The sequence below is a fragment of the Mobula birostris genome, chromosome 2 (assembly GCF_030028105.1).
Source record: "Mobula birostris isolate sMobBir1 chromosome 2, sMobBir1.hap1, whole genome shotgun sequence".
Classification (NCBI taxonomy): Eukaryota; Metazoa; Chordata; class Chondrichthyes; order Myliobatiformes; family Myliobatidae; genus Mobula; species Mobula birostris.
In genome coordinates this window covers 167,854,803-167,882,755 of record NC_092371.1, presented here as the reverse complement: position 1 = coordinate 167,882,755, position 27,953 = coordinate 167,854,803, and the positions used below count along the sequence as shown (strand labels likewise).

The window sequence follows — 27,953 nt, the reverse complement described above, 5'->3', positions numbered from 1 at the left end:
ACAAAATGGTGGCTTGGAAAGGGTATGTGGCCGAGAGAGAACACGCCGCGTGGGCGGAGGCTGAAAAGGTGCAGGGCCGGGGGAGAAGATAATGGTGAGAATTAAAACCACGAAGGACTCGACAACTCGCGGAACATTTATGGGAGAGTCTCTAAGTTCTGAAATCCTAGACACCGGGTAGACTACAGATACAGGAATCTGAAGCAACAAACGAGAAGCTGGAGGAACTCGGCAGAGATTCGTTTTAGTTTCCAGTAAAAGACTCCAAGGGTTCTGAAAGTCAGTTTGGTGAAAGGGGAGTAGCAGGCGCCAGTTTCGGCGTGGAATGGGTTCTGCGGGCGTTCCCCGCGTTCACTTCGGCGAGAATTTCCCTGAAAGGCTGCGGAAGATCCCGAATTCTTGTGTAAATCTGCTCCAAGGGAAATGGGAGGATCGGGGAGGCTTGGCAGAAGCTGGACTTGCGACGAGGCTAAAAAGCGGCGGCTGGTGGATGAGAAGGGAACAGCAAACCCCACTCACGCCCAGGGCTTCGGTTGCGCGCGTTTTGCCAGCAAAAATAAACCTCAGGTTCCCCCCCCCCCCGTTACGTAAAAGTGGTGGAATTGGAACAGGAAAACAGGAATCATCTCCGAGATTGGTGGTGTCCGTTTCCCCTTTTGAGCACGGTTGGAACATTCTCTGATGTAAACCCTCCTCTTGGCTCGGCGTTCGGCGTTGGTGGCAGGCGGCGCCCGGGACGGTTCTGGGGTAGATCCTCCTTCCTCTCTCTCTCTCTCTCTCTCTCTCTCTCTCTCTCTCTCTCTCACACACACACTCTCTCTCTGTCTCTCTCTCAGACTCTCTCTCACAGGAAAGGAGTGGGACGGCAGAAACAGCAGCATGTGGATGTAAGAGACAGGAGTGTGTTGTCGGCGACAATGCCAGGCAACGTCTGAACTCCTCGGGGCGTGAAGATCGGCGCTGCTGTTTTTAAAACGCGGGTTTTGGGAGTCGTCGGCGGCATCAGGGAGCAGAACCGACCGGGGACTGCAGGTAAGTCCCTGTCCTGCTGCCCAGCCCCACTCTTCCCTGTGCAGATTTAGACAAAAAGCCGAACCTGCCACCCCACCCGTAAGACACATGTTTGCGAGCGGAGGCAGCGGCGAACTGGGGGAATCGCCCACACTTGAAGCAGACAGCAGAGCGTCTTATTCTGCGAGAGACATTTTTAAGTCTGGTGTATGAACTTACAGCTGGTGGATAGTTAACAGACACCCGCCCCCCGCAATCAGTGGGCTATTGTTCTGTCAGGCGACGGACGGTGTGGGTAGGCGATCAGTCTTTGCTGATTCTGATTTTATGTTAAAATGATGGTGGCGAACTCTGTGAGGAAGTGTCTGGCCGCTGCCCTGTCTCCCTCCCCGCTGCCCTGTCTCCCTCCCCTCCCCCCGCCTCTCTGCCGCCCACCCCCTGCATCTCACCATCCCTCTGCCTCCCTCTCTAGCTCTCTGACCCCACCCATTCACCCCTACTCCATTCGTCAATCTCACGCACCCTCTAGCCCCCACTACCCCATCTCCCTAGCCCCTGCCACACCGCCTCCCCATCTCCCTGACACCTTCTCTCTGTCTCCTATTTCTGTCCCCCCTGCCCCCTCTCTCTGTCCCCCCTCTAACCCCCCTCTCTCTCTACCTCTTCTCTCTCTACCCTCTCACTCTGTCCCCCTCCCTCTCATTCTGTCCCCACTCTCTCTGCCCCCCCTCCCTCTCACTCTGTCCCCCCTCTCTCCACCACGCCCTCCCTCTCCCTACCACGCCCTCCCTCTCCCTGTGCCCCCCTCTCTCTCCCCTCTCTCCTTTCCCCCACACCCCCTTCCCCCCTCCCTCCCTCCCTCCCCCTCTCCCCCTCCCCTCCCCCTCTCTCCCTCTCCCACTCCCCGTCGCCCTCCCCCACCTCGTCTTAGAACTACCTAGGCTTTACCCATAGCCCTCTATTTTTCTGAGCTCCATGTACCCATCCAGGAGTCTCTTAAAAGACCCTGTCGTTTCTACCTTCACCACCATCACCATCACCGGCAGCCCATTCCACGCACTCACCACTCTCTGTGTAAAAAAAAAAACTTACCCCTGTACTACTTTCAAGCACCTTAAAACTATGCCCTCTCACGCTAGCCATTTCAGCCCTGGGAAAAGCCTCTGACTATCCACATGATCAATGCCTCTCATCATCTTACACACCTCAATCAGGTCACTTCTCATCCTCCATGGCTCCGAGAAAAGGCAGAGTTCACTCAACCTATGCTCATAAGGCATGCTCCCCAATCCAGGGAACATCCTTGTAAATCTCCTCTGCACCCTTTCTATGGTTTCCACGTCCTTCCTGTAGTGAGGGAACCAGAATTGAGCACAGTACTCCAAGTGGGGTCTGACCAGAGTCCGATATAACTGCAACATTACCTCTTGGCTCTTAAACTCAATCCCTCAATTGATGAAGGCCAATGCACCATATGCCTTCTTAACCACAGAGTCAACCTGCACAGCAGCTTTGAGTGTCCTATGGACAGAATTCCCAAGATCCCTCTGATCCTCCACACTGCCAAGAGTCTTACCATTAATACTATATTCTGCCATCATATTTGTCCTCCCAAAATGAACCACCTCACACTTATTTGGGTTGAACTCCATCTGCCACTTCTCAGCCCAGATTTGCATCCTATCAATGTCCCTCTGTAACCTCTGACAGCCCTTCACACTATCCACAACACACCCAACCTTTGTGTCATCAGCAAATTTACTAACCCATCCCTCCACTTCCTCATCCAGGTCATTTATAAAAATCACAAAGAGAAGGGGTCCCAAAACAGATCCCTGAGGCACACCGCTGGTCACTGACCTCCATACAGAATATGACTTGTCTACAACCACTCTTTGCCTTCTGTGGGCAAGCCAGTTCTGGATCCACAAAGCAAGGTCCCTTTGGAGCCCATGCCTCCTTACTTTCTCAATAAGCCTTGTATGGGGCACCTTATCAAATGCTTTGCTAAAATCCATATACACTACATCTACGGCTCTGCCTTCATCAATGTGTTTAGTCACATCCTAAAAAAATTCAATCAGGCTCGTAAGGCACGTCCTGCTTTTGACAAAGCCATGCTGACTATTCCTAATCATATCATGCCTCTCCAAATGTTCATAAATCCTGCCTGTCAGGATCTTCTCCATCAACTTACCAACCACTGAAATAAGACTCACTGATTTATAATTTCCTGGGTGATTCCTACTCCCTTTCTTGAATAATGTAACAACATCCACAACCCTCCAATCCTCCGGAACCACTCCCATCTTCATTGATGATGCAAAGATCATTGCCAGAGGCTCAGCAATCTCCTCCCTCGCTTCCCACAGTAGCCTGGGGTATATCTCATCCGGTCCCGGTAACTTATCCAACTTGATGCTTTCCAAAAGCTCCAGCACATCCTCTTTCTTAATATCTACATGCTCAAGCTTTTCAGTCCACTGCAAGTCATCACTACAATTACCAAGATCCTTTTCCATAGTGAATACTGAAGCAAAGTATTCATTAAGTACCTCTGCTATTTCCTCCGGTTCCATACACACTTTACCGCTTTCACACTTAATTGGTCCTATTCTCTCATGTCTTATCCTTTTGTTCTTCACGTACTTGTAGAATACCTTGGGGTTTTCCTTAATCTTGCTCACCAAGGCCTTCTCGTGCCCCATTCTGGCCCTCCTAATTTCATTCTTAAGCTCTTTCCTGCTAGCCTTATGATCTTCTAGATTCCTATCATTACCTAGTTTTTTGAACCTTTCATAAGCTCTTCTTTTCTTCTTGACTAGATTTACAACAGCCTTTGTACACCACAGATTTTGTACTTTACCATCCTTTCCATATCTTAATGTACCTACTCGGAACCCCATGCAAATATCCCCTGAACATTTGCCACATTTCTTCTGTACGTTTCCCTGAGAACACCTGTTTCCAATTTATGCTTCCAAGTTCCTGCCTGATAGCCTCATATTTCCCCTTGCTCCAATTAAACATTTCCCTAATTTGTCTGTTCCTATCCCTTTCCAATGCTATGGTAAAGGAGATAGAATTGTGATCACCATCTCCAAAATGTTCTCCCACTGAGAGACCTGACACCTGACCAGGTTCATTTCCCAATATCAGATCAAGTACAGCTCTCTTGTTGGCTTATCTACGTACAGTATTGTGTTAAGAAACCTTCCTAAACACACCTAACAAACTCTACCCCATCTAAACCCCTCAGTCTAGGGAGATGCTAATCAATATTTGGGAAATTAAAATCTCCCACCACAACAACCCTGTTATTATTACACCTTTCCAGAATCTGTCTCCCTGTCTGTTCCTCGATGTCCCTGTTACTATTGAGTGGTCTATAAAAAACACCCGGTAGAGTTATTGACCCCTTCCTATTTCTAACTTTCACCCACATAGTACTGAGTACAGGAGTTGGGATGTTATGTTTAAATTGCATAAGAAGTTGGTGAGGCATAGTTTGGATTATTGCATTAAGTTTGGTCAACTACCTGCCGGAAAGATGTAAATAAGGTTGAAAAGGTACAGAGGAAATTTACAAGGGACTGAAGGAGCTGAGTTATAAGGAAAGATTGAATAGTTAGAACTTTATTCCCTAGAACATAGAAGATTGAGGGGAGATCTGATAAAAGTATACAAAATTATGAGGGGTATAGATAGGATTAATGCAATAGACAATAGATTCAGGAGTAGGCCATTCGGCTCTTCGAGCCAGCACCGCCATTCACTGTGATCATGGCTGATCATCCACAATCAGTATCCAGTTCCTGCCTTATCCCCATAACCTTTGATTCCACTATCTTTAAGAGCTCTATCCATCTCTTTCTTGAAAGCATCCAGAGACTTGGCCTCCACAGCCTTCTGGGGCAGAGCATTCCATATATCCACCACTCTCTGGGTAAAAAAGTTTTTCCTCAACTCTGTTCTAAATGGCCTACCCCTAATTCTTAAACTGTGGCCTCTGGTTCTGGACTCACCCATCAGCGCGAACATGCTTCCTGCCTGCAGCGTGTCCAATCCCTTAATAATCTTATATATTTCAATAAGATCCCCACTCAGCCTTCTAAATTCCGGAGTATACAAGCCCAGTCGCCCCAATCTTTCGACATATGACAGTCCCGCCATCCCGGGAATTAACCTTGTGAACCTATGCTGCACTCCCTCAATAGCAAGAATGTCCTTCCTCAAATTTGGAGACCAAAGCTGCACACAGTACTCCAGGTGTGGTCTCACCAGGGCCCTGTACAGCTGCAGAAGGATTTCTTTGCTCTTATACTCAATTCCCCTTGTTGTGAAGCCCAGCCTGCCATTAGCTTTTTTCACTGCCTGCTGTACTGCATGCTTGCTTTCAGTGACTGATGCACAAGAACACCTAAATCTCGTTGTGCTTGCCCGTTTCCTAACTTGACTCCATTTAGATAATAATCTGCCTTCCCGTTCTTACCACCAAAGTGGATAACCTCACATTTATCCACATTAAACTGCATCTGCCATGCATCCAGCCAGCCTGTCCAAGTCACACTGCATTCTCATAACATCCTCCTCACATTTCACACTGCCTCACAGCTTTGTGTCATCGGTAAATTTGCTAATGTTACTTTTAATTCTCTCATCTAAATCATTAATATATATTGTAAACAGCTGCAGTCCCAGCACTGAACCCTGCGGTACCCCACTGGTCATCGCCTGCCATTCCGAAAGGGACCCGTTAATCGCTACTCTTTGTTTTCTGTCAGCCAGCCAATTTTCAATCCATGTCAGTACTCTGCCCCCAATGCCATGTGCCCTAATTTTGCCCACTAATCTATGTGGGACTTTATCAAAGGCTTTCTCAAAGTCCAGGTACACTACATCCACTGGCTCTCCCTTGTCCATTTTCATAGTTACATCCTCAAAAAATTCCAGAAGATTAGTCAAGCACGATTTCCCCTTTGTAAATCCATGCTGACTTGGACCAATCCTGTTACTACTATCCAGATGTGTTGTAATTTCATCTTTTATAATTGACTCCAGCATCTTTCCCACCACCGACGTCAGGCTAACCGGTCTATAATTCCCTGTTTTCTCTCTTCCTCCCTTCTTGAATAGAGGGACAACGTTAGCCACCCTCCAATCCATAGGAACTGATCCTAAATCTATAGAACATTGGAAAATAACTACCAATGCGTCCACAATTTCTAAAGCAACCTCCTTAAGTACCCTGGAATGCAGACCGTCAGGTCCCGGGGACTAATCAGCCTTCAGACCCAACAGCCTATCCAACACCATTTCCTGCCTAATATAAACTGCCTTCAATTCATCCATCATCCTTGGTCTTTTGGCCACTATTACATCTGGGAGATTGTTTGTGTCTTCCCTAGTGAAGACAGATCCAAAGTACCTGTTCAACTCGTCTGCCATTCCTTTGTTCCCCATAATAAATTCACCCGCTTCTGTCTTCAAAGGCCCAATTTTGGTCTTAACTATTTTTTTCCTTTTCACATACCTAAAGAAGCTTTTACTATCCTCCTTTATATTCTTGGCTAGTTTACCTTCGTACCTCATTTTTTCTCCGCGTATTGCCTTTTTAGTTACCTTCTGTTGCTCTTTAAAAGATTCCCAATCCTCCAGCTTCCCACTCGCCTTTGCTATGTTATACTTCTCTTTTATTTTTATGCTGTCCATTACTTCCCTTGTCAGCCGCAGCCTCCCCTTACTCCCCTTAGGATCTTTCTTCCTCTTTGGAATGAACTGATCCTGCACCTCCCACATTATTCCCAGAAACACTTGCCATTGCTGTTCCACTGTCATCCCTGCTAGGGTATTGTTCCATTGAACTTTGGCCAGCTCCTCCCTCATAGCACCATAGTTCCCTTTGTTCAACTGTAATACTGACACTTCCCAGTTTCCCTTCTCCCTCTCAAATTGTAGATTAAAACTTATCATATTATTGTCACTACCTCCCAATGGCTCCTTTACCTCGAGCAGGCTTTTTCAACTGAGATTGGGTGAGACTACAACTGGAAGTCATGGATTAAGGGTGAAAGGTGAAATGTTAAGGGGAACATGATGGGAAACTTCTTTCCTCAGAGGGTGGTAAGAGTGCAGAATGAGCTGCCAGTGCAAGTGGTGGATGTGATTTTTGATTTCAAAGTTTAGGAGAAATGTGGATGGGAGAGGTATAGAGGACTTTGGTCCCAGTGCAGGTCGAAGGGACTGGCTAGTTAAAATAGTTTGGCGTGGACCAGGTGGCCAGACGACCTGTTTCTCTGTTGTAGTTTTTTATGACCTTGTTGACTTTGTCCAGGGAATGATTGTTGGTGCCGGATGGGGTAGCTTGAGTATCTCAGAATCTGCTGATGTCGTGGGATTTTCACACTGGAGCTTACAGAGAATGCTACAAAAAAAACATCCAGCGAGCAGCATTTCTGTGGGTGAAAATGCCGTGTTAATGAGAGAGGTCAGGTCAGAATGGTCAACTGGATAAAATAAAGCTGACAGGAAGGCAACAGTAGCTCAAGTAACCATGTATTACAAGAGTGGTGTGCAAAAGAGCAACTGGGAATGCACAATGTGTCAAACGTTGGAAGTGGATGAGCTGCAGCAAACATACACCCAGTGGCCACTTTATTAAATACAGGAGGTACTGAGTAAAGTTGCCACTGAGTGTAGGTGTTATATAAAAATACAAGCAAGCATAAACTACAAGGAAGATAATTATTCTACAGCGTAACCCAACAGCCACCATGTCAGCGGAGACCTCGAGGGTGCGGCTCCTGATGCGTGGATGAGTATTTCTTTTTTAAAAGATGTAAATGAATGACAAGCTCCAGCAGTGTGACACACCCAGTGAGTGATTCTTCCCCTCACTCGCCTCTCCTCCCCTGTGGTGCTAATTACCTCGCAGGGCTCCAACAGGATTGAATGCAGATGTTTCCTTTGTACATCTCTGCTGCAGGCTTGAGCTGACAGTAATTAACACGTCTCCTGCTTCTGCGTCCTGCAGGGTGCTGAGAGGAGGGGTGGAGTTGGAGAGCCTGGCCAGGACATCCTGTTTCCTGAAATCAGAGTTCAAGTTCAAAGTAAATTTATTACCAAAGTTTGTACATGTCACCATATGCTACCCTGAGGTTCATTTTCTTGCAGGCATTCACAGTAGAACAAAGAAATACATCAGCATCAGTGGAAAAACTACACAAAGGCCGAACTGCAGAAGACAGACTGCAAATAAAATAGATAGATTAGATACACAAACTGAGAACAGGTCTGTAGGCTGTGGAATCAGTTCAAGAGTTGAGGAGAGTGAAGTTATCCACACTGGTTCAGGAGCCAGATGTCGAAGTGTCATAACTGTGGGGAGGGCTTTGTCACAGCTGTGGCAGATTTACCACCAGGATGAAACTCCAGGCTATTTCATGATGATTGTGTCGTTCATTGTGGGAGAACACTATGGTTGACAGTCTGAGTAAATGTTACTTAAGTGACCCAAGGTGCTACATGGAAATTAAGACTGAACAAAGCTACACAGCTGGACCCAATGAATGGTGCCTGTTAGTTATTATACACTCCACATGAGGCTCCTGCATCCTTGGGTGCTGGCGTAGTAGTGTAGTGGTTAGTGCAGTGCCTTATGGCACCAGGAGTTTCGGTTTCCTCCCACATTCCAAAAAGGCACAAGTTGGGGTTAGAAAGTTGAGACACACTGTGTTGGTATCAGAACCATGGCGACACTTGCAGGCTGCCCCATGTTGGTTGTTGATGTAACTATGTCGATGTACATGTGACAAATAAAGCAGATCTTTATCTTGAATAGATCAGTATAGCATTGTTGTGCTGATCCTCCATTTTTGTTTTATTTAGAGATACAACAGGCCCTTTCAGCCTGATGAGCCCACGCCACCCGTGTGACCAATCAATTTACTAACCGCTAGTTCTTTGGATTGTGGCAGAAAATGGAAATCCACATGGTCACAGGGCAAACATAACAAATTCCTTACAGACACCAGCAGAGTTGAACGCAGGTCGCTGGCTTTATAATCACAATGTATTAATCACTATGCTACAGTCCACTCCAAAAAACATTTTTTCCGCGTCAGTGATCTAACAGTCTCTTAGTTATCCGTATTGTATCATCCTCTACCACTAGGTGCATTCCAGGCACCCTCCGCTTCGCTGTGTAAAAGAACACTTGCCTCTGACATCCCCCTTTCCTTTCCTCCACTCACCTTAAACTTTGTCTCCTGTAATTAGTCATTTATTGCCGTCCTGGAAAAGGGTGCTGGCTGTCCATTCTATCTATCTCTTATCATCTTGTATAACTCTAATCAAATCATTTCTCATTCTCCTTTGCTCCAAAGATAAAAGCCCTGGCTTGCTCAACCTTACCGCATATAACATGTTCTCTAATTCAGGCAGCCTCCTGTTAAATCTCTGCACCCTCTCTAAGGTTTCCACATCCTTCCTGTAATGAGGCGACCAAAATTGAACACACTACTCCAAGTGTGGTCTAACTAGAGTTTTATAGAGTCTTATTCATCCCTTTCCATCAGTGATGTTTATGGCATGAAACTTAACTATTTTGGAGGTTGCGAGGAAGAACAAGGTGAATCTGTTTGGTCCCCTTTCTCACCCTTCTAAAGAGATCAGGTCTTCACTTCAAACACATTTCTCCTGCCCTATCCCTGACCTTGCTAATATTCAAAAAAATCTATCAATGAATGCAATTATGGATCGAGTCTCCAGAGTTCCAAAATTCAGCCTCCTTTTGAGTGAAGACACTTCTTCTCATTCCAGTTCTATATGGCCGTAGTTCTTGGTTTCTGTGGCAGGAAGACGCCCTCCTTACAACTGCCTTGTTAAGCCCTCAAAAATCTGTGTACTTTTCAGTGTGTTGCCTCTCTGGTTCCCATCCTAATTGTTCCCTCTGGTAAAAGCATATGCCTGTTCAGTCTCTCCTCTTTAGACAGACCTTGGGAAACAATCAAATGAAGCTATTTTTCACCCCTTTAATAGCAGGTATATCTTAAGACCTGAACTGTGTAAAGTACTCCTGGTGTGGCCTCTCCAAGCCTCTGTATAATTGCTGTAAGACAGTTTTATTTCTGCATGCAAATAAAATCTTCTCACTCTATTTTGTGAAATAATAATGAAATGTGAAATAATGGTAATGAAACAATTACTCAGACCTTAAGAAGAATTTGTCTTCCTAATGGCTTGTTCCATCTGTAGTGTTGTTGACTCGTGATCATCAGGGCTTCTCAACGTTTTACAATTTGTTTTAAACAAAGCAGTATTTCTGTTTTTTCCCCACTCATTCGGCTAACCTTACATTTTTCTCATTGTATGCCATTCCTCCCAGTTGTCGTGCACTTGTGAAGCTCGTCTATTGTTGGATTCTTATGTTTTTAATCCAAGGTTCTTTCGGAGGTCGAGAGGCAGAAAAAAGGATGTAGGCAAAAGGCAGGTAACTATAGGCCAATTAGTTTAACATTTGTAGTTGGGAAAATGTTTGAAGCTATCATTAAAGAAGAAATAGCAAGGCATCTGGAAAGAAATGGAACCATCAGGCAGATGCAACATGGATTCAGCAAAGACAGGTCCTGTTTGACAAACTTACTGGAGTTCTTTTTGAGGATATAATGAGTATAGTGGATAGAGGGGAACAGATGAATGTTATTTACTTGAATTTCCAGCAGATGTTCAATAAGGTACCACATAAAAAACTTATCCATAAGATAAGGATGCATAGAGTTGGGAGTGATGTATTAGCATGGATAGAGGATTGGTTAACAAATAGAAAGCAGAGAGTTGGGATACATGGGTATTACTCTGGTTGGCCATCAGTGGTGAGCAGTGTGCCACAGGGGTCTGTGCTGGGCCCACAACTGTTCACAATATACATTAATGATCTGGAAGAGGGGACCGAGTGTAGTGTATCTAAGTTTGCTGATGATACTAAATTGAGTGGAAAAGCAAATTCTGCAGAAGATACGGAGGGTCTGCAGAGAGATATAGATAGGTTAAGTGAGCGGGCAGGGGTCTGGCAGATGGAGTACAACATTGGTAAATGCGAGGTCATCCACTTTGGAAGGGAAAATGAAAGAGCAGATATTATTTAAATGGTAGAAAGTTGCAGCATGCTGCTGTGCAGAGGGACGTGGGAGTGCTTTGCATGGTGGTTTGTAGGTGCAGCAGGCTGTCAAGAAGGCAAATGGAATGATTGGCCTTCATTGCTAGAGGGATTGAATTTAAGAACATGGAGGTTATGCTGCAACTGTATAGGGTACTGGTGAGGCCACATCTGGAGTACTGCGTGCATTTCTGGTGTCCTTACTTGAGAAGGATATATTGGCTTTGGACGCGGTGCAATGGAAGTTCACTAGGCTGATTTCAGAGATGAGGGGGTTAGACTGTGAGGAGAGATTGAGTCACCTGGGACTGTACTCACTGGAATTCAGAAGACTGAGAGGAGATCTTATAGAACATATAGAATTATGAAAGGGAAAGATAAGATGGAGGCAAGAACTTTGTTTCCACTGTAAGGTGAGATTAGAACTAGGGGACAGAACCTCAAGATTCAGGGGAGTAGATTTAAATTTCTCCTCTCAGCTGAAACCTCTATCCTGTAGATATTGATCCCTTAGTCCTGGGGGAGACAGACTGTGTACATTCACCCTATCTATGCCCTTAGTGATTTTATAGACCTCCGTAAGATTGTCATCTGGCTAGTGTTGTAGTGGTATCCACACTGAACTTCGAGACAGATGGTTCTGAGTTCAAATCTGGCCGGGTCCCATCTTAGGCGCCAGCAGTATCTGCACAGGAGAAAGACCTGGCAAACCGTAAGGACAACTACAGTATCCACAAGGTCATCAGCGACTCACCAGCACTCAACGACAGCAACATAAGATTGCCACTCGTTCTCCTATGCTCCAATGAGTAAAATTCTGTCCTCAACCTCTCTAACTTCTTTCTTCAGTCTCTGATAACATTTTATATATATAACCATATAACAACTACAGCCCCGGAAACAGGCCATCTCAGCCTTGCAAGTCTTTTCTGTATTCTTTAAAGTGGTTCAAAGAGAAGGTTCATCACCACTACATTCTGAATTAGGAATGGAAATGATCGGGTTTGGATGGAACTTGAGCAAGCTATGGCTTTTCTGTTTGGGGCGAAGGAGGATGAGAGCTGACTTGATAGACGTATATAAGATGATAAGGGCATAGATCAAGTGGACAGCAAAAGCCCTTTTCCCAGAGCGGAAATGGCTAATACAAGAGTCATAATTTAAAGTAATTGGAGGAAAGTATAGGGGCATGTCAGAGTTCTTTTCTCAGAGAGTGGTGCATAGATGGAGCACTGTGCCAGGGGTCGTGGTAAAGGCAGAAACATTTAAGAGACTCTTAAACAGTCACGTGGATGATGATAAAAACAGAGGGCGATGTGGAAGGGAAGGGTTAGATTGAGCGTAGAGTAGGTTAAAATGATAGCAAAACCTGTGGGCTGAAGAGCTTGTACTATGCTGTAATATTCTATGTTCATTTCTAAATACTTAAAGTATTGGCGATAACTTCACACAGTAATTTTTTTACAGAGTGGTATGTAGATTGACAGCTTTCTATTCCCCCTCAAACTTCAAGACCTTTGATTTTAAAGGCTTGCAGGGTGCCAGGAAAGATGTCGAGCAACAACACAGCCAGTATATCTCAGGCCAGGAAAGCGGTGGAGCAGCTGAAAATGGAAGCTTGTATGGACAGAATGAAGGTGAGTGTCAATGATGCTTCTGAGCTATTTCGTGGGAAAAATTGGGGCAAGTCCTTATTCTGTTGATTCATTTGGAATGGAGATAGGAGGCAGTAAACTCAAAACACCTCCTGTCCTCAAGCTTCCTGGTGGATATGTGATGGTGCTTCCCTGCGAGAATGCTGGAGCCAGGCTGGGATTTCTGGTCATTGGTTTTGCCTTTCCTAGTGGTAGAGAGGCTGTGTGCAGTCACTTGATGACAAATGTACAGAGCATGTTACATGCATCATCTGCACTTTACCTGCACGGTGTTCCTGAGTGTCAATACGACCTTAGGACATAGGAGCAAAATTAGACCATTGGACCCACTCCACCATGGCTGATTTATTTTCTGTCTCAACCCCATTCTCCTCCCTTCTTCACGTAACCTGTGATCAAGAACCTGTCAACCTACACTTTAAATATACTCAATGACTTGGCCTCCAGCACCATCTGTGGCAAAGAATTCTACAGCTTCTGCACCCTTTGGCTGAGGAAATTCTTCCTCATCTCTGTTCTAAAGGGACGTCCTATTCTGAGGCCATGTCCTTGGGTCCTGGACTCTCCCACTATTGGAAACATCCTCTCCACATGCACATTCACTCTATCTTGGCCTTTCAATATTCAGTAGGTTTCAATGAGATCCCCTCTCGTTCTTCTAAATTCCAGTGAGTGCAGGCCCTGTGGTAGCAAACACTCCTCATATTTTCATTCCCAAAATCATTCTCATAAACCTCCTCTGGACCCTCAACATTGCCTTTCTTAGATATGGTTTCCAAACTGCTAATGATACCTCGATGTGGTCTGATAACACTCCAGACATAAGCACACCCTATTCCTCCAGCTGATTTCCTACTCTAGCACATTCTTTGTCCACCTCCCTACCCACGTCACTACCACCCACTGAAACCTTCTCATCCCCTGTCTTGCAAAAACCTCAAAGGTTCTCCTCTTCGATCTGCATGGCCCATTCTACCTCCTCCCGTTCCCCGCTGCCTGCTACCTACCCCACATTGCAGTAGTTTGGGCTTATAGAGAGATACAGCACAGAAACAGGTCCTCTGGACCAACCACCCATCTAAGCTGATTCCCATTTTATTATCCCCACATTCCTGAAAACTCCCCCCTCAGCAATATGCACAAAATGCTGGGGGAGCTCAGCATCTATGGAGGGTAACAAAAGTCATCCAGGACTGATGAAGGGTCTCAGCCTGAAAGGTCAACTATTTATTCCCCTCCATAGATGCTGCCTGACTTGCCTCCAGCATTTTCTGTGTGCCATTCAAGATTTCCAGCATCTGCAGAATCTCTTGTGTTTGGACCCTAGGCTCTACCACTCACTTTACGAAGGTCAGGTAACCTACTGACCCACAAGTCTTTGGGATGTGGGAAGAAATCCCCACTGGAAGAACTTGCAAAGTCAGACAGCACTGAAAGTCAGGGTTGAACCTGGGCCTCTGGCACTGAGCTGCCTTTGCTGTTAGCTGCTGGACGACTGGGCTCAGCAAAAACATCGGTACCGGTGGGTCAGCAAGTCGCAAGAGATTCTGCAGATGCTGGAAATCCAGAGTACCACACGCAAAATGCTGGAGGAACTCAGTAGAGCAGACAGCATCCACAGGGAGAAAGAAAGAGAAGAGTCATGGCTTGGGCTGAGACCTCACACCGTGCTGAGTTCCTCCGGCATTTTGTGTGTGGCACGAAGACCATAAGACATAGAATTTAATTGAATTGAATTACATCCTTCACACACGTGAGTAAAAATCTTTACATTACGTCTCCGTCTAAATGTGCAATTTATAGTAATTTGTAATAAATAGTATGTACAACGGAACAGTCAATATAGCATAGAAATACAGTTGTATCAGCATGAATTCATCAGTCTGATGGCCTGGTGGAAGAAGCTGTCCCAGAGCCTGTTGGTCCTGACTTTTATGCTGTGGTACCGTTTCCCGGATGGTTGCAGCTGGAACAGTTTGTGGTTGGGGTGACTCAGGTCCCCAATGATCCTTCGGGCCCTTTTTACACACCTGTCTTTGTAAATGTCCTGACTAGTGGGAAGTGGAGTTGGGCCATTTGACCCATTGAGTCTTCTCCGCAGCCTCGTGGGTGTTGGACACGTTCTATCTCGGGCTACAAAAAATGCCACCCAGTAAAAAGCAAAATGCTTCTCTTTCCCCTTTTCTAGTAGTTTTATGATTGGGAAGCAAAATGTTGGAAGAAAACGGAGGAGAACATGTTTTTTATTATAACTATGATTCTGTTCCTGGTTTTCACCCTAAGCAGTATCTGAGAGATTCATCTTTGACTTCAGGACATTGCAAGACAATCCTGAGGGATTGTCAAGCCGATATGAAAAGTAAATCTGACAGCCATGTAGGGCGGAAAGAACAGGAGCACCAATGAATCACAGGGTTCTTTCCGTCTTGCTTGGATGGTAACGACACAGCATTTAATGATACATTATTCATTATTCTCCATTCTACATCAGACTGTAGCTCCATGCAGACATCGTAATATAATGGTACACCCACAAGGCAATTGAGCATGGTGCGAAAATAATCTCAGCCAAGTTTCAGAACTCCTCATTAACTGCCTGGCTATTTAAAAAAGCCTTTAACAGAGACAAGAGCAGCTATATAACAAGATTTTACAGGTGGCTTCCTGGCTTTAAGATGTTGAAATTCTCCTTAAAAGGCAGCACACAAATTAATTAGACCCTTTCACACCGCAAGAAATTGTCAGTGCTTGCAATGGTCTTTTTAGTCAGATTGTGTGACACCCCCAGGGTGATCTGCTCCCATTATGAGCTGACACATTGTTATTATCATTTGACAGTGGTACCGGGAACAGAATGGTTGAAAAAATAGGAGCTTCAAACATGCAGCATGGAGAGCTGCAGCCACTCGGGAAAACAAGTGATCAGGATGGCTTCAGCGAGGGTTTTCTGCTTCCAGAAAATGATAATGATACAGCACTCCTAGGGATTCACACAGGCTTTGTATCTGTAGTCCTGTTGTTCTTCCTGATTAGAGAGTTACTGGCCCAGCGTCAGGAAATGGCACTAGTTATGCTGTACATTTTGTTTGAAATCCTTGTTTTCTTGAGGCATGACTAATGTGAATGGACTGCCCATCCACCATTTCATAGGTCGCTTGAAGAATTAACCTTATCCCCCTTAGACTGCAGGACATTACACTGTATGCGTTCAGGACAAAAGCAGGCAGGAAAAATCATTCTAGATGTTACCCACCCTGCAAACTGCCTTGTCGAAAGCCCCCTTCTGGAAAGCGGAAGAGGGCTATTAAAACAAAAACTTCACGCCATCTTAGAAGTTTCTTTCCTCAGACTGTTAATCTGATCAACCATTCTGTTAGCCCCTGACTCCCCTCTATTACCTCAGTCCTTGCACTGCACTCTAAACACTTTACACCATTTTTATTATGCTGCTTATATTGTAAATACATGTATTTATGCTCATTTTATTCCATATCTGTCCTTTAATCTCTAACTTTGTTTTTTATATAGTCCTTTATTGTGTATAATTGCTGAATGTTCTTGATTTTTTGTTGTTGCATGTTGTGCCCTGACCAACACACCACAATAAATTTCTAATACACGTAAATGTATATGGGTCAAAACATTTGATTCTTTCTCCTTGATTACACTGAGAGTTAGGGCAATGATTTACCCAGCGGCATTACTTCTAAACTTGGCAAATTTCCTGTCCTCAAGGTAACTCTCTATATTTCTACGAAATTCTCTCTCCCTGTAATGTCTTGCACCCCTGCCTCCCTCTATAAACCCTACAGCTCAATAACACCAATCCCAGTTCTCTCCAAGATCTGTTTTTCTCCAGTCCTAGCCTTGCACACAGACCCAGCTTCCTTTGCTCCACCCTTGGTAGCCGTGCTGTGAGTTGCCAAGACCATAAGCTTTGTAATTTCCTGCTTTTCTTTCTTCCTTCAATGTGTTATAACCTCCTTGATAAAGGTATTAGCTCACTACTTCCAATACCTCCTTGTGAGCTCCAACATCAATTAGTTCCCAGTTTAGCGGTGGATAAAATACACAGATCCTTACATGACCTCGCCTGTTATAGAAGGATCATCAAGTTGCACTATAATGCAATTACTGTGGGGTCAGTTTCCCACCGGTGTTTATAAGGAACTTGTATGTTCTCCCGTTCACCACGTGGTTTTCTTCCGGATGTTCCAGATTCCTCTCAAAGACTAGTGGGTTAACTGGTTAACCAAGATTAGTAGGTTCCGGTAAGATGGTGGCATGCTTAATCACAGCAGCTTTTACGGGGCCAACCAAAGGTGCTAATTGTCAGTCTTAAATGTATTTTTTACAATCGCAAGACCCTGCTGGACATTAAGGATTGCACGTCTCCCCCATCTGTGGGTTGTTTGCCGGTGGAGAGCTGGCTTGGTGTGGATCATGCTGCTGCCTGTATCTGAGGGGCTTCTGAGGAGTCGTGCACGAAGGCGCTGTGCAGTCCGACAGCGAATGATTGTCGTAGTTTTTCTTGTGATCGCCAGACCCTGTTGATTTCGAATGCTATTCAGGAGTTTATTGGCAGATGGCAGGGGAGCTGCGTGGCCTTGTTCATAGCGAGGACAAGGCCTCAAGCCACGGTGTCGCCCATTTACGACTGTCCAGGGGAGAGGCACTGGAGTCAGTGTGCTCCACTGGAGTGCCAGGGGCAGTGTGGGTCAGTGTCCCAACTGGAGTCTGTGCACTGCACTGGAGTGCCAGGGGCAGTGTGGGTCAGCGTCCCAGCTGGAGTGCCAGGGGCAGTGTGGGTCAGCATCCCAGCTGGAGTGCCAGGGGCAGTGTGGGTCAGCATCCCAGCTGGAGTGCCGGGGCAGTGTGGGTCAGCGTCCCAGCTGGAGTGCCAGGGGCAGTGTGGATCAGCATTCCAGCTGGAGTCTCTGTGCTCCACTGGAGTGCCAGGGGCAGTGTGGGTCAGCGTTCCAGCTGGAGTGCCAGGGGCAGTGTGGGTCAGTGTCCCAGCTGGAGTCTCTGTGCTCCACTGGAGTGCCAGGGGCAGTGTGGGTCAGCGTCCCAGCTGGAGTGCCAGGGGCAGTGTGGGTCAGCATCCCAGCTGGAGTGCCGGGGCAGTGTGGGTCAGCGTCCCAGCTGGAGTGCCGGGGCAGTGTGGGTCAGCATCCCAGCTGGAGTGCCAGGGGCAGTGTGGGTCAGCATCCCAGCTGGAGTGCCAGGGGCAGTGTGGGTCAGCGTTCCAGCTGGAGTGCCAGGGGCAGTGTGGGTCAGCATTCCAGCTGGAGTCTCTGTGCTCCACTGGAGTGCCAGGGGCAGTGTGGGTCAGCATTCCAGCTGGAGTGCCAGGGGCAGTGTGGGTCAGTGTCCCAGCTGGAGTCTCTGTGCTCCACTGGAGTGCCAGGGGCAGTGTGGGTCAGCGTCCCAGCTGGAGTGCCAGGGGCAGTGTGGGTCAGCGTCCCAGCTGGAGTGCTAGGGGCAGTGTGGGTCAGCGTCCCAGCTGGAGTGCCAGGGCCAGTGTGGGTCAGCATCCCAGCTGGAGTGCCAGGGGCAGTGTGGGTCAGCGTCCCAGCTGGAGTCTGTGTGCTCCACTGGAGTGCCAGGGGCAGTGTGGGTCAGCATCCCAGCTGGAGTGCCGGGGCAGTGTGGGTCAGCGTCCCAGCTGGAGTGCCAGGGGTAGTGTGGGTCAGCATCCCAGCTGGAGTGCCAGGGGCAGTGTGGGTCAGCGTCCCAGCTGGAGTCTGTGCTGCCTCCCAGTGTTCGCTCAGCAGAATTCAAGCTATCTTGTATGTATTATATGTGCCTTGTCCTGTGTATGACTCTTGGTACTGTGTTTTGCACCTCGGCCCCAGAGTATCATTGTGTCATTTGGCTGTATTCATGGGTATTCGTGTATGGTTGAATGACAATTAAACTTGAACTTCACTGGTCAATAGGTGTAATTGGTTGGAGAGGGCTCGTTGGGCCATAAGAGCCTGCTACCCTGCTAAGTAAGTAAATAAAATAAGAAGTGAGCAGTCACACTGCTGGATGTGCACTATGGACCCGAAAGGCCAGGTAAATACAGATAAACGGATGAAAAGATGCGGATATGAAGGACTTAACCCTGTTAGCAAAGCGTTTAATAACTAGAGGTCAGTAGCTGCAGGACCAGATCTCAATACCTGAAATACAGAAATCATTGATGCTTAAATGATGCATTTGAGAGTGCCATAATCTGCAAGGTTGTGGAGCAACAGCCATAAAGTGAAATTAAGCTGGATTCGTCTTTTATAGTTGTTTGGTCTCCATTGTAACACAGAATCATAGAAAATAGCTGCAGGAGGTAGGCCATTTGGCCCTTCGAGCCTGCACCGCCATTCAGTATGATCATCCAACTCAGAACCCTGTACCTGCCTTCTCTCCATACCACCTGATCCCTTTAGCCGCAAGGACCATATCTAACTCCCTCTTAAATATAGCCAATGAACTGGCCTCAACTGTTGCCTGTGGCAGAGAATTCCACAGATTCACCACTCTCTGTGTGAAGAAGTTTTTCCTCATCTCGGTCCTAAAAGGCTTCCCCTTTATCCTTAAACTGTGACCCCTCGTTCTGGACTTCCCCAACATCAGGAACAATCTTCCTGCATCTAGCCTGTCCAATCCCTTTAGAATTTTATACGTTTCAATAAGATCCCCCCTCAATCTTCTAAATTCCAGTGAGTATAAGCCTAGTTCATCCAGTCTTTCATCATATGAAAGTCCTGCCATCCCAGGAATCAATCTGGTGAACCTTCTTTGTACTCCCTCTATGGCAAGAATGTCTTTCATCAGATTAGGGGACCAAAACTGCACACAATACTCCAGGTCTTCTGTGATATAAATTTATATGATTTTGTCATATTCTGTTCATGATAAAGCTCCCAAGGGCGTTTTTACTGGGTTAAAGGCACTCTAGAAGTGCAAGTTGTTTATTCAGCACAATGATTTTGAATTTGGAAAAAGGGAAATAAAATCAATGGAATGTGTTAACTGCTAAAATAGCTGGCCTTTGTGCTTGAATCAGTTTCCTAAATTTGAATTTAAAAGCAAAAATGAAACTGTGGGTTGATGGAATCTGAAAGAACAAAAGTATCCATTATGCCTACCCTGACTCTCATGTTTGGCAATTTTTCTAAGTGGCCCTTTTGGTTTTTATAGTTGTACACAAACCTCTGTTAAATCACGAGATGCGAAGTTATCTGGAATAGTGAGGGAAAGAATCATACATGAGAGGATTATACACTGAGAAGTGACCTGATAGATGTGTACAAGATGATGAGAGGCATTGATCGTGTGGATAGTCAGAGGCTTTTTCCCAGGGCTGAAATGGCTAGCACGAGAGGGCACAGTTTTAAGGTGCTTGGAAGTAGGTACAGAGGAGATGTCAGGGGTAAGTTTTTTATGCAGAGAGTGGTGAGTGCGTGGAATGGGCTGCCGGCGACGGTGGTGGAGGCAGATACGATAGGATCTTTTAAGAGACTCCTGGATAGGTACATGGAGCTTAGAAAAATGGAGGGCTATGGATAACCCTAGGTAAATTCTAAGGTAAGGACAAAGTCAGCACAGCTTTGTGGGCTGAAGGGCCTGTATTGTGCTGTAAGTTTTCTACGTTTCAATGTTCTATAATTCTTCAAAAGAGCTATCTGATTGAATTCCCCCTTCCCTGCTTGTTTTGTCACACTGTGCAAATTCCTTCCTGTAAATATTTATTTCCTTTTGAGTTTATTGTCATATGCACAAATGCACAACTGAGGAGTAATAAATTTACATTTTTACATTACAGGCACATAGCATCAGAAAAGCAACATTCGCAAGACAAATGTAAATTATACTTTTTACCGGAAAACACAACTAGAACAAAATAAAAGTCCATTTTAGAACATCGAAAATTTCAGCACAGGAATAGGCTTTTCCACCCACAATGTGGTGCCAAACTAATTAAATGCCCAACTAAACCAATCTCTTCTGCCTACACAATTCTTCAGTTTCCTGCATTTCCATGTGCCTTTCTAAGAGCCTCTTACACACCTCTATCATATTTGCCTCTACCACCATCTCTGGCACCCACCACTGTCTATATCTAAAACAAATCTTGGCTGCACATTTCCTTTGAACTTACCCTCTCTCATCTTAAATGTGTGCCCTATAGTTTTAGACATCTCGACCCTGGGGAGAAAGCTACCAGCTGTCTACTCTGTCTATACCCTTTATAATAATATTTCCCTCTGCTGCTCCAGAGAAAACAACCTCAGTTTGTTCAACCTCTCCTGATAGCACGTGCTCTCCCATCCAGACAGCATCCTGGTGAACCTGCTCCAAAGCCTCCACATCCTTCCTATAGTGGAATGACTGGAATTGAATGCAATACTCCAGATGTGGCCTAGCCAGAGTTTTATAAATCTGCAATGTGACCTCATAACCTTTGAACTTAATGCCTCAACTAATAAGGGCAAGCCTGTCAAACTGTGTAGCAATGTTTGGGCCCTGAGATTCCTCTGAACATCCACACAGTCAAGGATCTTGCCATTAACAGTGTACTGTCTCTTTACATTTGAACACCTGATATTTGGCTGGATTAAATTCCATCTACTATTTCGCCACCCACCCAAATCTGTAATTGATTTATATCTACTGTTTCCTTTGGCAATCTTCTATACAATCCACAATACTACCTATATTTGTATCATCTGTGAACTTACTAACTCGCCCATCCACATTTTCATAGAACATAGAAAACCTACAGCACAATACAGGCTCTTTGGCTCTCAAAGCTATGCTGAACATGTCCTTACCTTAGAAATTACCTAGGGTTACCCATAGCCCTCTATTTTTCTAAGCTGTATGTACCTATCCAGGAGTCTCTTAAAAGACCCTATTGTTTCCGCCTCCACCACCTTCACTGGCAGCCCATTCCACGCACTCACCACCCTCTGTGTAAAAAAAAAAAACAACTTACCCCTGACGTCTCCTCTGTACCTACTTCCAAGCACCTTAAAACTGTGCCCTCTTGTGCTAGCCATTTCAGCCCTGGGAAAAAGCCTCTGACTATCCACACAATCAATGCCTCTCAACATCTTATACACCTCTATCAGGTCACCTCTCATCCTTCGTTGCTCCAAGGAGATAAGGCTGAGTTCACTCAACCTATCTTCATAAGGCATGATCCCCAATCCAGGCAGCATCCTTGTAGGTGTCCCTTGCACCCTTTCTATGGTTTCCGCATCCTTCCTGTAGTGAGGTGACCAGAACTGAGCACAGTACTCCCAAGTGGGGTCTGACCAGGGTCCTATATAGCTGCAACATTACCTTTTGGCTCCTAAACTCAATCCCACGGTTGATGAAGGCCAATGCACTTCTTAAGCACAGAGTCAACCTGCACAGCAGCTTTGAGTGTCCAATGGACTTGGACCCCAAGATCCCTCTGATCCTCCACACTTCCAAGAGTCTTACCATTAATGCTATATTCTGCTATCGTATTTGACCTACCAAAATGAACCACCTCGCACTTATCTCTGTTGAACTCCATCAGCCCAGTTTTGCTTCCTATCAATGTCCCGCTGTAACCTCTGACAGCCCTCCACACTATCCACAACACCCCCAACCTTTGTGTCATCAACGAATTTACTAACTCATCCCTCCACTTCCTCATCCAGGTCATTTATAAAAATTACAAAGAGTAGGGTCCCAGAACAGATCCCTGAGGCACACCACGGGTCACTAACCTCCATGCAGAATATGACCTGTCAACAACCACTCTTTGCCTTCTGTGGGCAAGCCAGTTCTGGATCCACAAAGCAAGGTTCCCTTGGATCCCATGCCTCCTTACTTTCTCAATAAGCCTTGCATGGGGTACCTTATCAAATATTTTGCTGAAATCCATATACACTACATCTACTGCTCTACCTTCATCAACGTGTTTAGTCACATCCTCAACGAATTCAATCAGGCTCCTAAAGCACAACCTGCCTTTGACAAAGCCATGCTGACTATTCCTAATCATGTTATGCCTCTCCAAATGTTCATAAATCCTGCCTCTCAGGATCTTCTCCATCAATTTACCAACCACTGAGGTAAGACTCACTGGACTATAATTTCCTGGGCTATCCCTACTCCCTTTCTTGAATAAGGAAACAACATCCGCAACCCTCCAATCCTCTGGAACCTCTCCCACACCCATTGATGATGTAAAGATCATTGCCAGAGGCTCAGCAATCTCCTCCCTCACTTCCCACAGTAGCCTGGGGTAGATCCCGTCCAGTCCTGGTGATTTATCCAACTTGATGCTTTCCAAAAGCTCCAGCACATCCTCTTCCTTAATATCTACATGTTCAAGCCCCTAATTTCGAGATCAAATGGCAAATCACCATGGATCCCATTTGTCGTAAGTTACCATGAGAAATCTTGTCAGACACCTTACTAGGATCCATGTAGATAATGTCCATAGCTCTACCTTTATCTCCTATTCAGTCAAGTTAGTAATACACAACTTGCCCCACCCAGTCACGCTGATTGTTCCTAATTAGGCCTTGCTTCTCCAAGGACTTGTAAATCTTAGATCTCTAAGGATCCTCTCCAGAAGCTTCCTTACCACTGCTATGAAACTCAGCAATCAATAGTTTCCAGGGTTATATGGTTTCCCTTCTTGAATAACAAAACAACTTAACCACTTGTCAGTCCTCTGGGAACTCACCTGTAGTTAGAGATTTTGGTCAAGGCCTCAGCAATCGCATCTCTCATCTCTCTCATGTGATATAAACCTGGGATATATTCCATCAGGTCCTGAGGACTTAACCAGCTTAAAGTTCTTTAACCCAATACCATTACTTTCTTTATCTTAAAATGCCCTGGCATATTAGCACACTCCACACTGATCTCACTTTCCTTCACTTCTTTCCTTGGTAAATACCAATGCAAAAGTACTCATTTAGGACTTGGCTCACATCCTCTGCTTCCAAGCACACATTCCCTCCTTTATCCTAGAACAGTCCTACTCTCCCCCAGGTTATCCTCTCTCTCTTAGTGTTTACATAGCTTGCCAGGACCTTAAGGACCTTGCTTTATTTTAGCTTCCTAAACCTTATATACAGTATGTTTCCCTTTCCTTCATGATCAAATTCACCACCCCTCTCAGTATCCAAGGCCCTCTTACCTTGCCACCCTTGTCCTTGCTTCTGACTGGAACATACCTGTCCTTTACCCTGTGCAGTTGGTCTTTAAACACCCTCCACATGTGGAGAAGATACAGGAGCCGAGTTAGGCCATTCGCCTCATTGGGCCTGCTCCGCATGTCAGAGTGGACTTGCCCAAAATAGGCTGTTCCCAATTACTTGTCCCTAGTTCCTGCCTAATACTCTTGTAATTTGCTCTGCTCCAGTTTAATACTCTTCCACAAGGTCCATACTTATTGCTACCTGGTTGGCAAAGTAATAGGTGTCTTGTAGTAATTAGAATGTTGGGTTTCTTGCAAATCACATTAACATTTTGAAAACCTCAGTATTTAATCTCTAATCTTTTCCCACCAAAGTTGCAAGGGGCCATGTTTGTGGATATGATCATCTTAATTTAATTCTACCTTTATTTAATTATTCATTTGTAGTGATACTGCAGAGTAACCAGCCTCTCCAGCCCAACGAGCTCACAACACCCAATTACACCCATGTGATTAATTAACCTACTAACCCGCATGTCTTTGGATTTGGAAGGAAACTGAAGCACCCAGAGGAAACCCACGCAGTCACAGGAAAACAAATAAACCCCTTACGGACGGCAGCAGACTTGAACCCATGTCGCTGGTGCTGTGATAGCATTACTCTAACTGTGCCGCCCCAATTCTGGATGCATTAAAGTGAATTCACCTTTTTCCAGGAAGATGTCGGCTAGTATTGAACCTAATCACACTCTTTTCTCTGGTATATTGTAGGTTTCAAAGGCATCAGCTGACCTGATGGCTTACTGTGATGCTCACCTCAGGGACGACCCACTCATTGCCCCACTGCCTGCCTCGGAGAACCCCTTCAGGGAGAAGAAGTTCTTCTGTGTCATCCTCTGACAACGTCCAAGAAAGAGGGCTGAGAGGTGGGGTATACTTTGTCCAAACAGAAGACTGTGGTTGTTGGGAGTGTCACATGTGCATGCTGTAATCATTGCACCTATTTAGAGGAATAACCGTTACTAAGTGTTTTATGTTGATCATGATTTTGATGGCACAGTATTGTGTCAGTTACACAATCACAAGATAATTCTTTTTTATGAATTTAGATGACTTTTTCTAACTAGATCCTTGTGTTTTGTATATTTAATATAAAATGTTAAAGCACAATTCATTGGTGGCAACAGGAAAGAGTGGCTTTGCAGAGAAGTTAAGTATAAGCATTCTATTTTTTAATGACCATACATACCTAGTGAGATAAAGTGAATTTACACAATCTCAGCAGTACTGAAGTTCCATGGAAAGGGCAAAATATTAAGAAATGTTTATTGTGAAACTAACCCTGAATAAGAAACAAAAATAACTTGTTTTTATAGAAAATTATCTTTTGCTTTCTCAATACAGATTTAACATATCCTGATTGATCTGACAATAGTTTTGAATAGCTTCCTTATTTCAAAGTTCAAAGTAAATTTATTAACAAAGTACATATATATTACTGGGTACTACCTTGAGATTCATTTCCTATATCTAAAAGCATTGCCAAGTTTAGTAGATTAATTGGTGATATTTTCAAACAGCTTGGGGCTTGAATCTATGTTCAAGGTCCCAGCGGTACTGAACATGGAACTTGCAGCACATAAACAGTTGTATGTTGGTGCATATGCTGCACATGAGGTGTTTGCACTCATCTTCATCTCACCCTGTTAACAAACCCTTCTGTTGCTTTGTTGCTCCTTTTGAATGTGCTGATCGATTCCACATTTCACAACTCCCTGAGTGAACGGGAGAAGAAGAGCGAATTCCCTACTGGACTCACTAATCACTTTCTTGTATTAATAGCCTCAGCATGTTCTGAAAGACAGTCCTCTTTGCAGAAAACAGCACAAGTTTTTCTCTGTATTTAAAGAGACTGCATACTTGAAGAATGAGAGCCATTTTTTGAACGAAGCAACAATCTTGAGCAGGGTTCCTTACATAATGGAATGTGGGCTATTTATTAAGTGAAGATTAGTGAGTTTGGGATATCCTCAAGTACCAGAGTGCAGCAAAATTGCCCTCCTTTATTTCAGAGAAGTAATTTATGATGACTTCTGCCTATTCCTTTTTACCCTGTGAAGGACATAGAATGGGAGCCTTGTGAAATGGGAAGTGAGGGTGTCATTGCCAATTAACCGGAATCTGGCAACCTGCACTCGTTTCTCAATCACGGGATTCTTGGGCACCACTTACTATTGGACAGGTATTTTACTTACTCTCAAATGGTGGTTGTCCATCGTGTCCAACAATGGAAGGAAATCTGTGTGGGAGAGTTTTTAAGAGTGAAAAAGCTGCTGCATTGGGGCAGTTCCACTCTATCAACCTCAGAAGTCTGGGTTTAGAGGTATGAATAAGCATCACAAACTCGGGTTAGTGTCTGACCATGACCATGGCATCTTCTGTGCCTTGTCATGCCCTTTGCTGTCCTTGGAATGATGCAGTACCTTCTTTCTGTCCGTTGGATCTCACTGTAGGTCTCATCCGCCCGGTCCACCAGAGCTGACTTTGCGTGCTGGGACAGGCATGTCCCTAATTCTCAAGTATTATTGGCTTTTAACACATGGATTTAATTGGTTATTAAAATCTGAAATATATATTATGATTGATACTTAAATATGCAAATGTTGGGATTCTGAAGTGCACCAAGTCTCTAATGGGTCAATATTTGTAAAGAACTAGTCAAATTCTGTATAAAAATGGCAATTTTTTTGTTCAGATGTCCGAACAGGGTGGTGACAGAGACCATGCTGTTTCCCTTGTGCACAAGTAAATAAAGTGTAATTGAGGAATGAATGCAAATTGTCAGAATCCAGTTAATGGGCAATATGACAGGGGAAGCTTGAAAGCTCAGAAATGGTGAACTCAGTACTGTCATCACAGTTTTAATCAATTAAAATATCTTCAATGTATATTTAACATGAAATACAATAATAAGAATTTAATATGAATGTGAGTTATTGTGTTGATCAGAACATTATGGAGCAGTTCCTCGTAGGATGCTGGCAACTAAGATTGCTCATCGTACAGGAGGTTTTCTGGACTGCTGAGTGTAGTGCAAAGAATCAAAAATGCACCAAACACATTTCCAAATAAAATATCTACTCGATTGATTTTGTGTGATGGCTGCTGTTGGTATCTGTAATATCCCCTGAGCTGAGGAGACATTAGAACCACCTATCATATCGATACAATGGATGTTCAAGATTGCAGCTTTGCAAACTTTAGCTAAACTCATAGGAAAGTAGCGCTGAAGCAGGTTTTGTTACTTACCACAAAAAAAGCCATTTATGTTTCCAAAGCTGAACAGAAAGAGGTTGCATTCTTGATGCTATAAACACAATGGGGAAGGCAAAGATTCAAGATTGTTGATTGTCGTTCTTCAGTACACGAGTGTAATGGAGGACAAAATGATTGTTGTTCATTGACAAAAATATTTGCGTATCACATTCCCGAACTAGATCTTGGATGGGGTGAGAACGGATTAGGATAAGTAACAAAAGTTTGTCAAAAGGTTTTAAAGTGAGTCATGAATGAAGGAAGACAGTTGAAGGAATTCCAGAGTTCAGAATCTACAGGGCTCTGGAGATCTGCTTAAATCAAGAAGTTGAAGGCAAAGCTTTACACTGAAGGTGATAACCAGCTGGAAATGGGTCAGAGTCAGGTTCTGGTCAGTAAGGAGCAACTGGATGCTTCAAAAGGAATATAGACAGGCTGGTATTTAGCAGTCAGAAGTGTAAAAGCTCATGAGACTGCCTTCAACAGAACTGGTCTTGTGATGTTGGTTTCATCTAAAATGAATAGGAATACATCAAACGTATGATAATAGCCAAAAATGTACATCTTTCAATTCAGCACAATTGCACTGTAAATCTGAATGTCAAATATAAATTGATTAAAAATTAATTCCAGTGTTTAA

The 27,953-nt window shown here is 44.7% G+C and overlaps 1 protein-coding gene and 1 long non-coding RNA gene across 5 annotated transcripts in view; one reads left to right on the top strand and one right to left on the bottom strand.

Moving 5' to 3' along the window:
- LOC140193903 (uncharacterized) overlaps positions 1–27,953 on the bottom strand; it is a 54,117-nt gene that overhangs the window by 18,300 nt on the left and 7,864 nt on the right. The window contains exon 2 of the long non-coding RNA XR_011884986.1: positions 7,939–8,096. This is a non-coding gene — a long non-coding RNA (uncharacterized lncRNA). The remainder of the gene's footprint in view (positions 1–7,938; positions 8,097–27,953) is intronic.
- Positions 33–27,953, top strand: LOC140193901 (guanine nucleotide-binding protein G(I)/G(S)/G(O) subunit gamma-4). Of its 4 annotated transcripts, none has more exons than XM_072251054.1 (4): positions 33–94; positions 837–1,032; positions 12,697–12,804; positions 24,770–27,953. In XM_072251054.1, the coding sequence occupies exons 3-4, from the start codon at positions 12,718–12,720 to the stop codon at positions 24,896–24,898; spliced, it is 216 nt and encodes a 71-aa protein (XP_072107155.1). In that variant the 5' UTR covers positions 33–94; positions 837–1,032; positions 12,697–12,717; the 3' UTR covers positions 24,899–27,953. The 4 variants fall into 4 exon arrangements, with proteins under 4 accessions (XP_072107155.1, XP_072107156.1, XP_072107154.1 ...); XM_072251055.1 differs by lacking the exon at positions 33–94 and adding an exon at positions 647–747; XM_072251053.1 differs by lacking the exon at positions 33–94 and having other exon boundaries at positions 655–1,032.

What these genes read in the sequence shown, in the direction of transcription:
- LOC140193901 (XM_072251054.1), top strand. Translation starts at nt 12,718, where the DNA reads ATGTCGAGCAACAACACAGCCAGTATATCTCAGGCCAGGAAAGCGGTG. An exon ending in CTTGTATGGACAGAATGAAG is followed by an intron (nt 12,805 to 24,769) that starts GTGAGTGTCAAT and finishes GGTATATTGTAG; the next exon opens with GTTTCAAAGGCATCAGCTGA.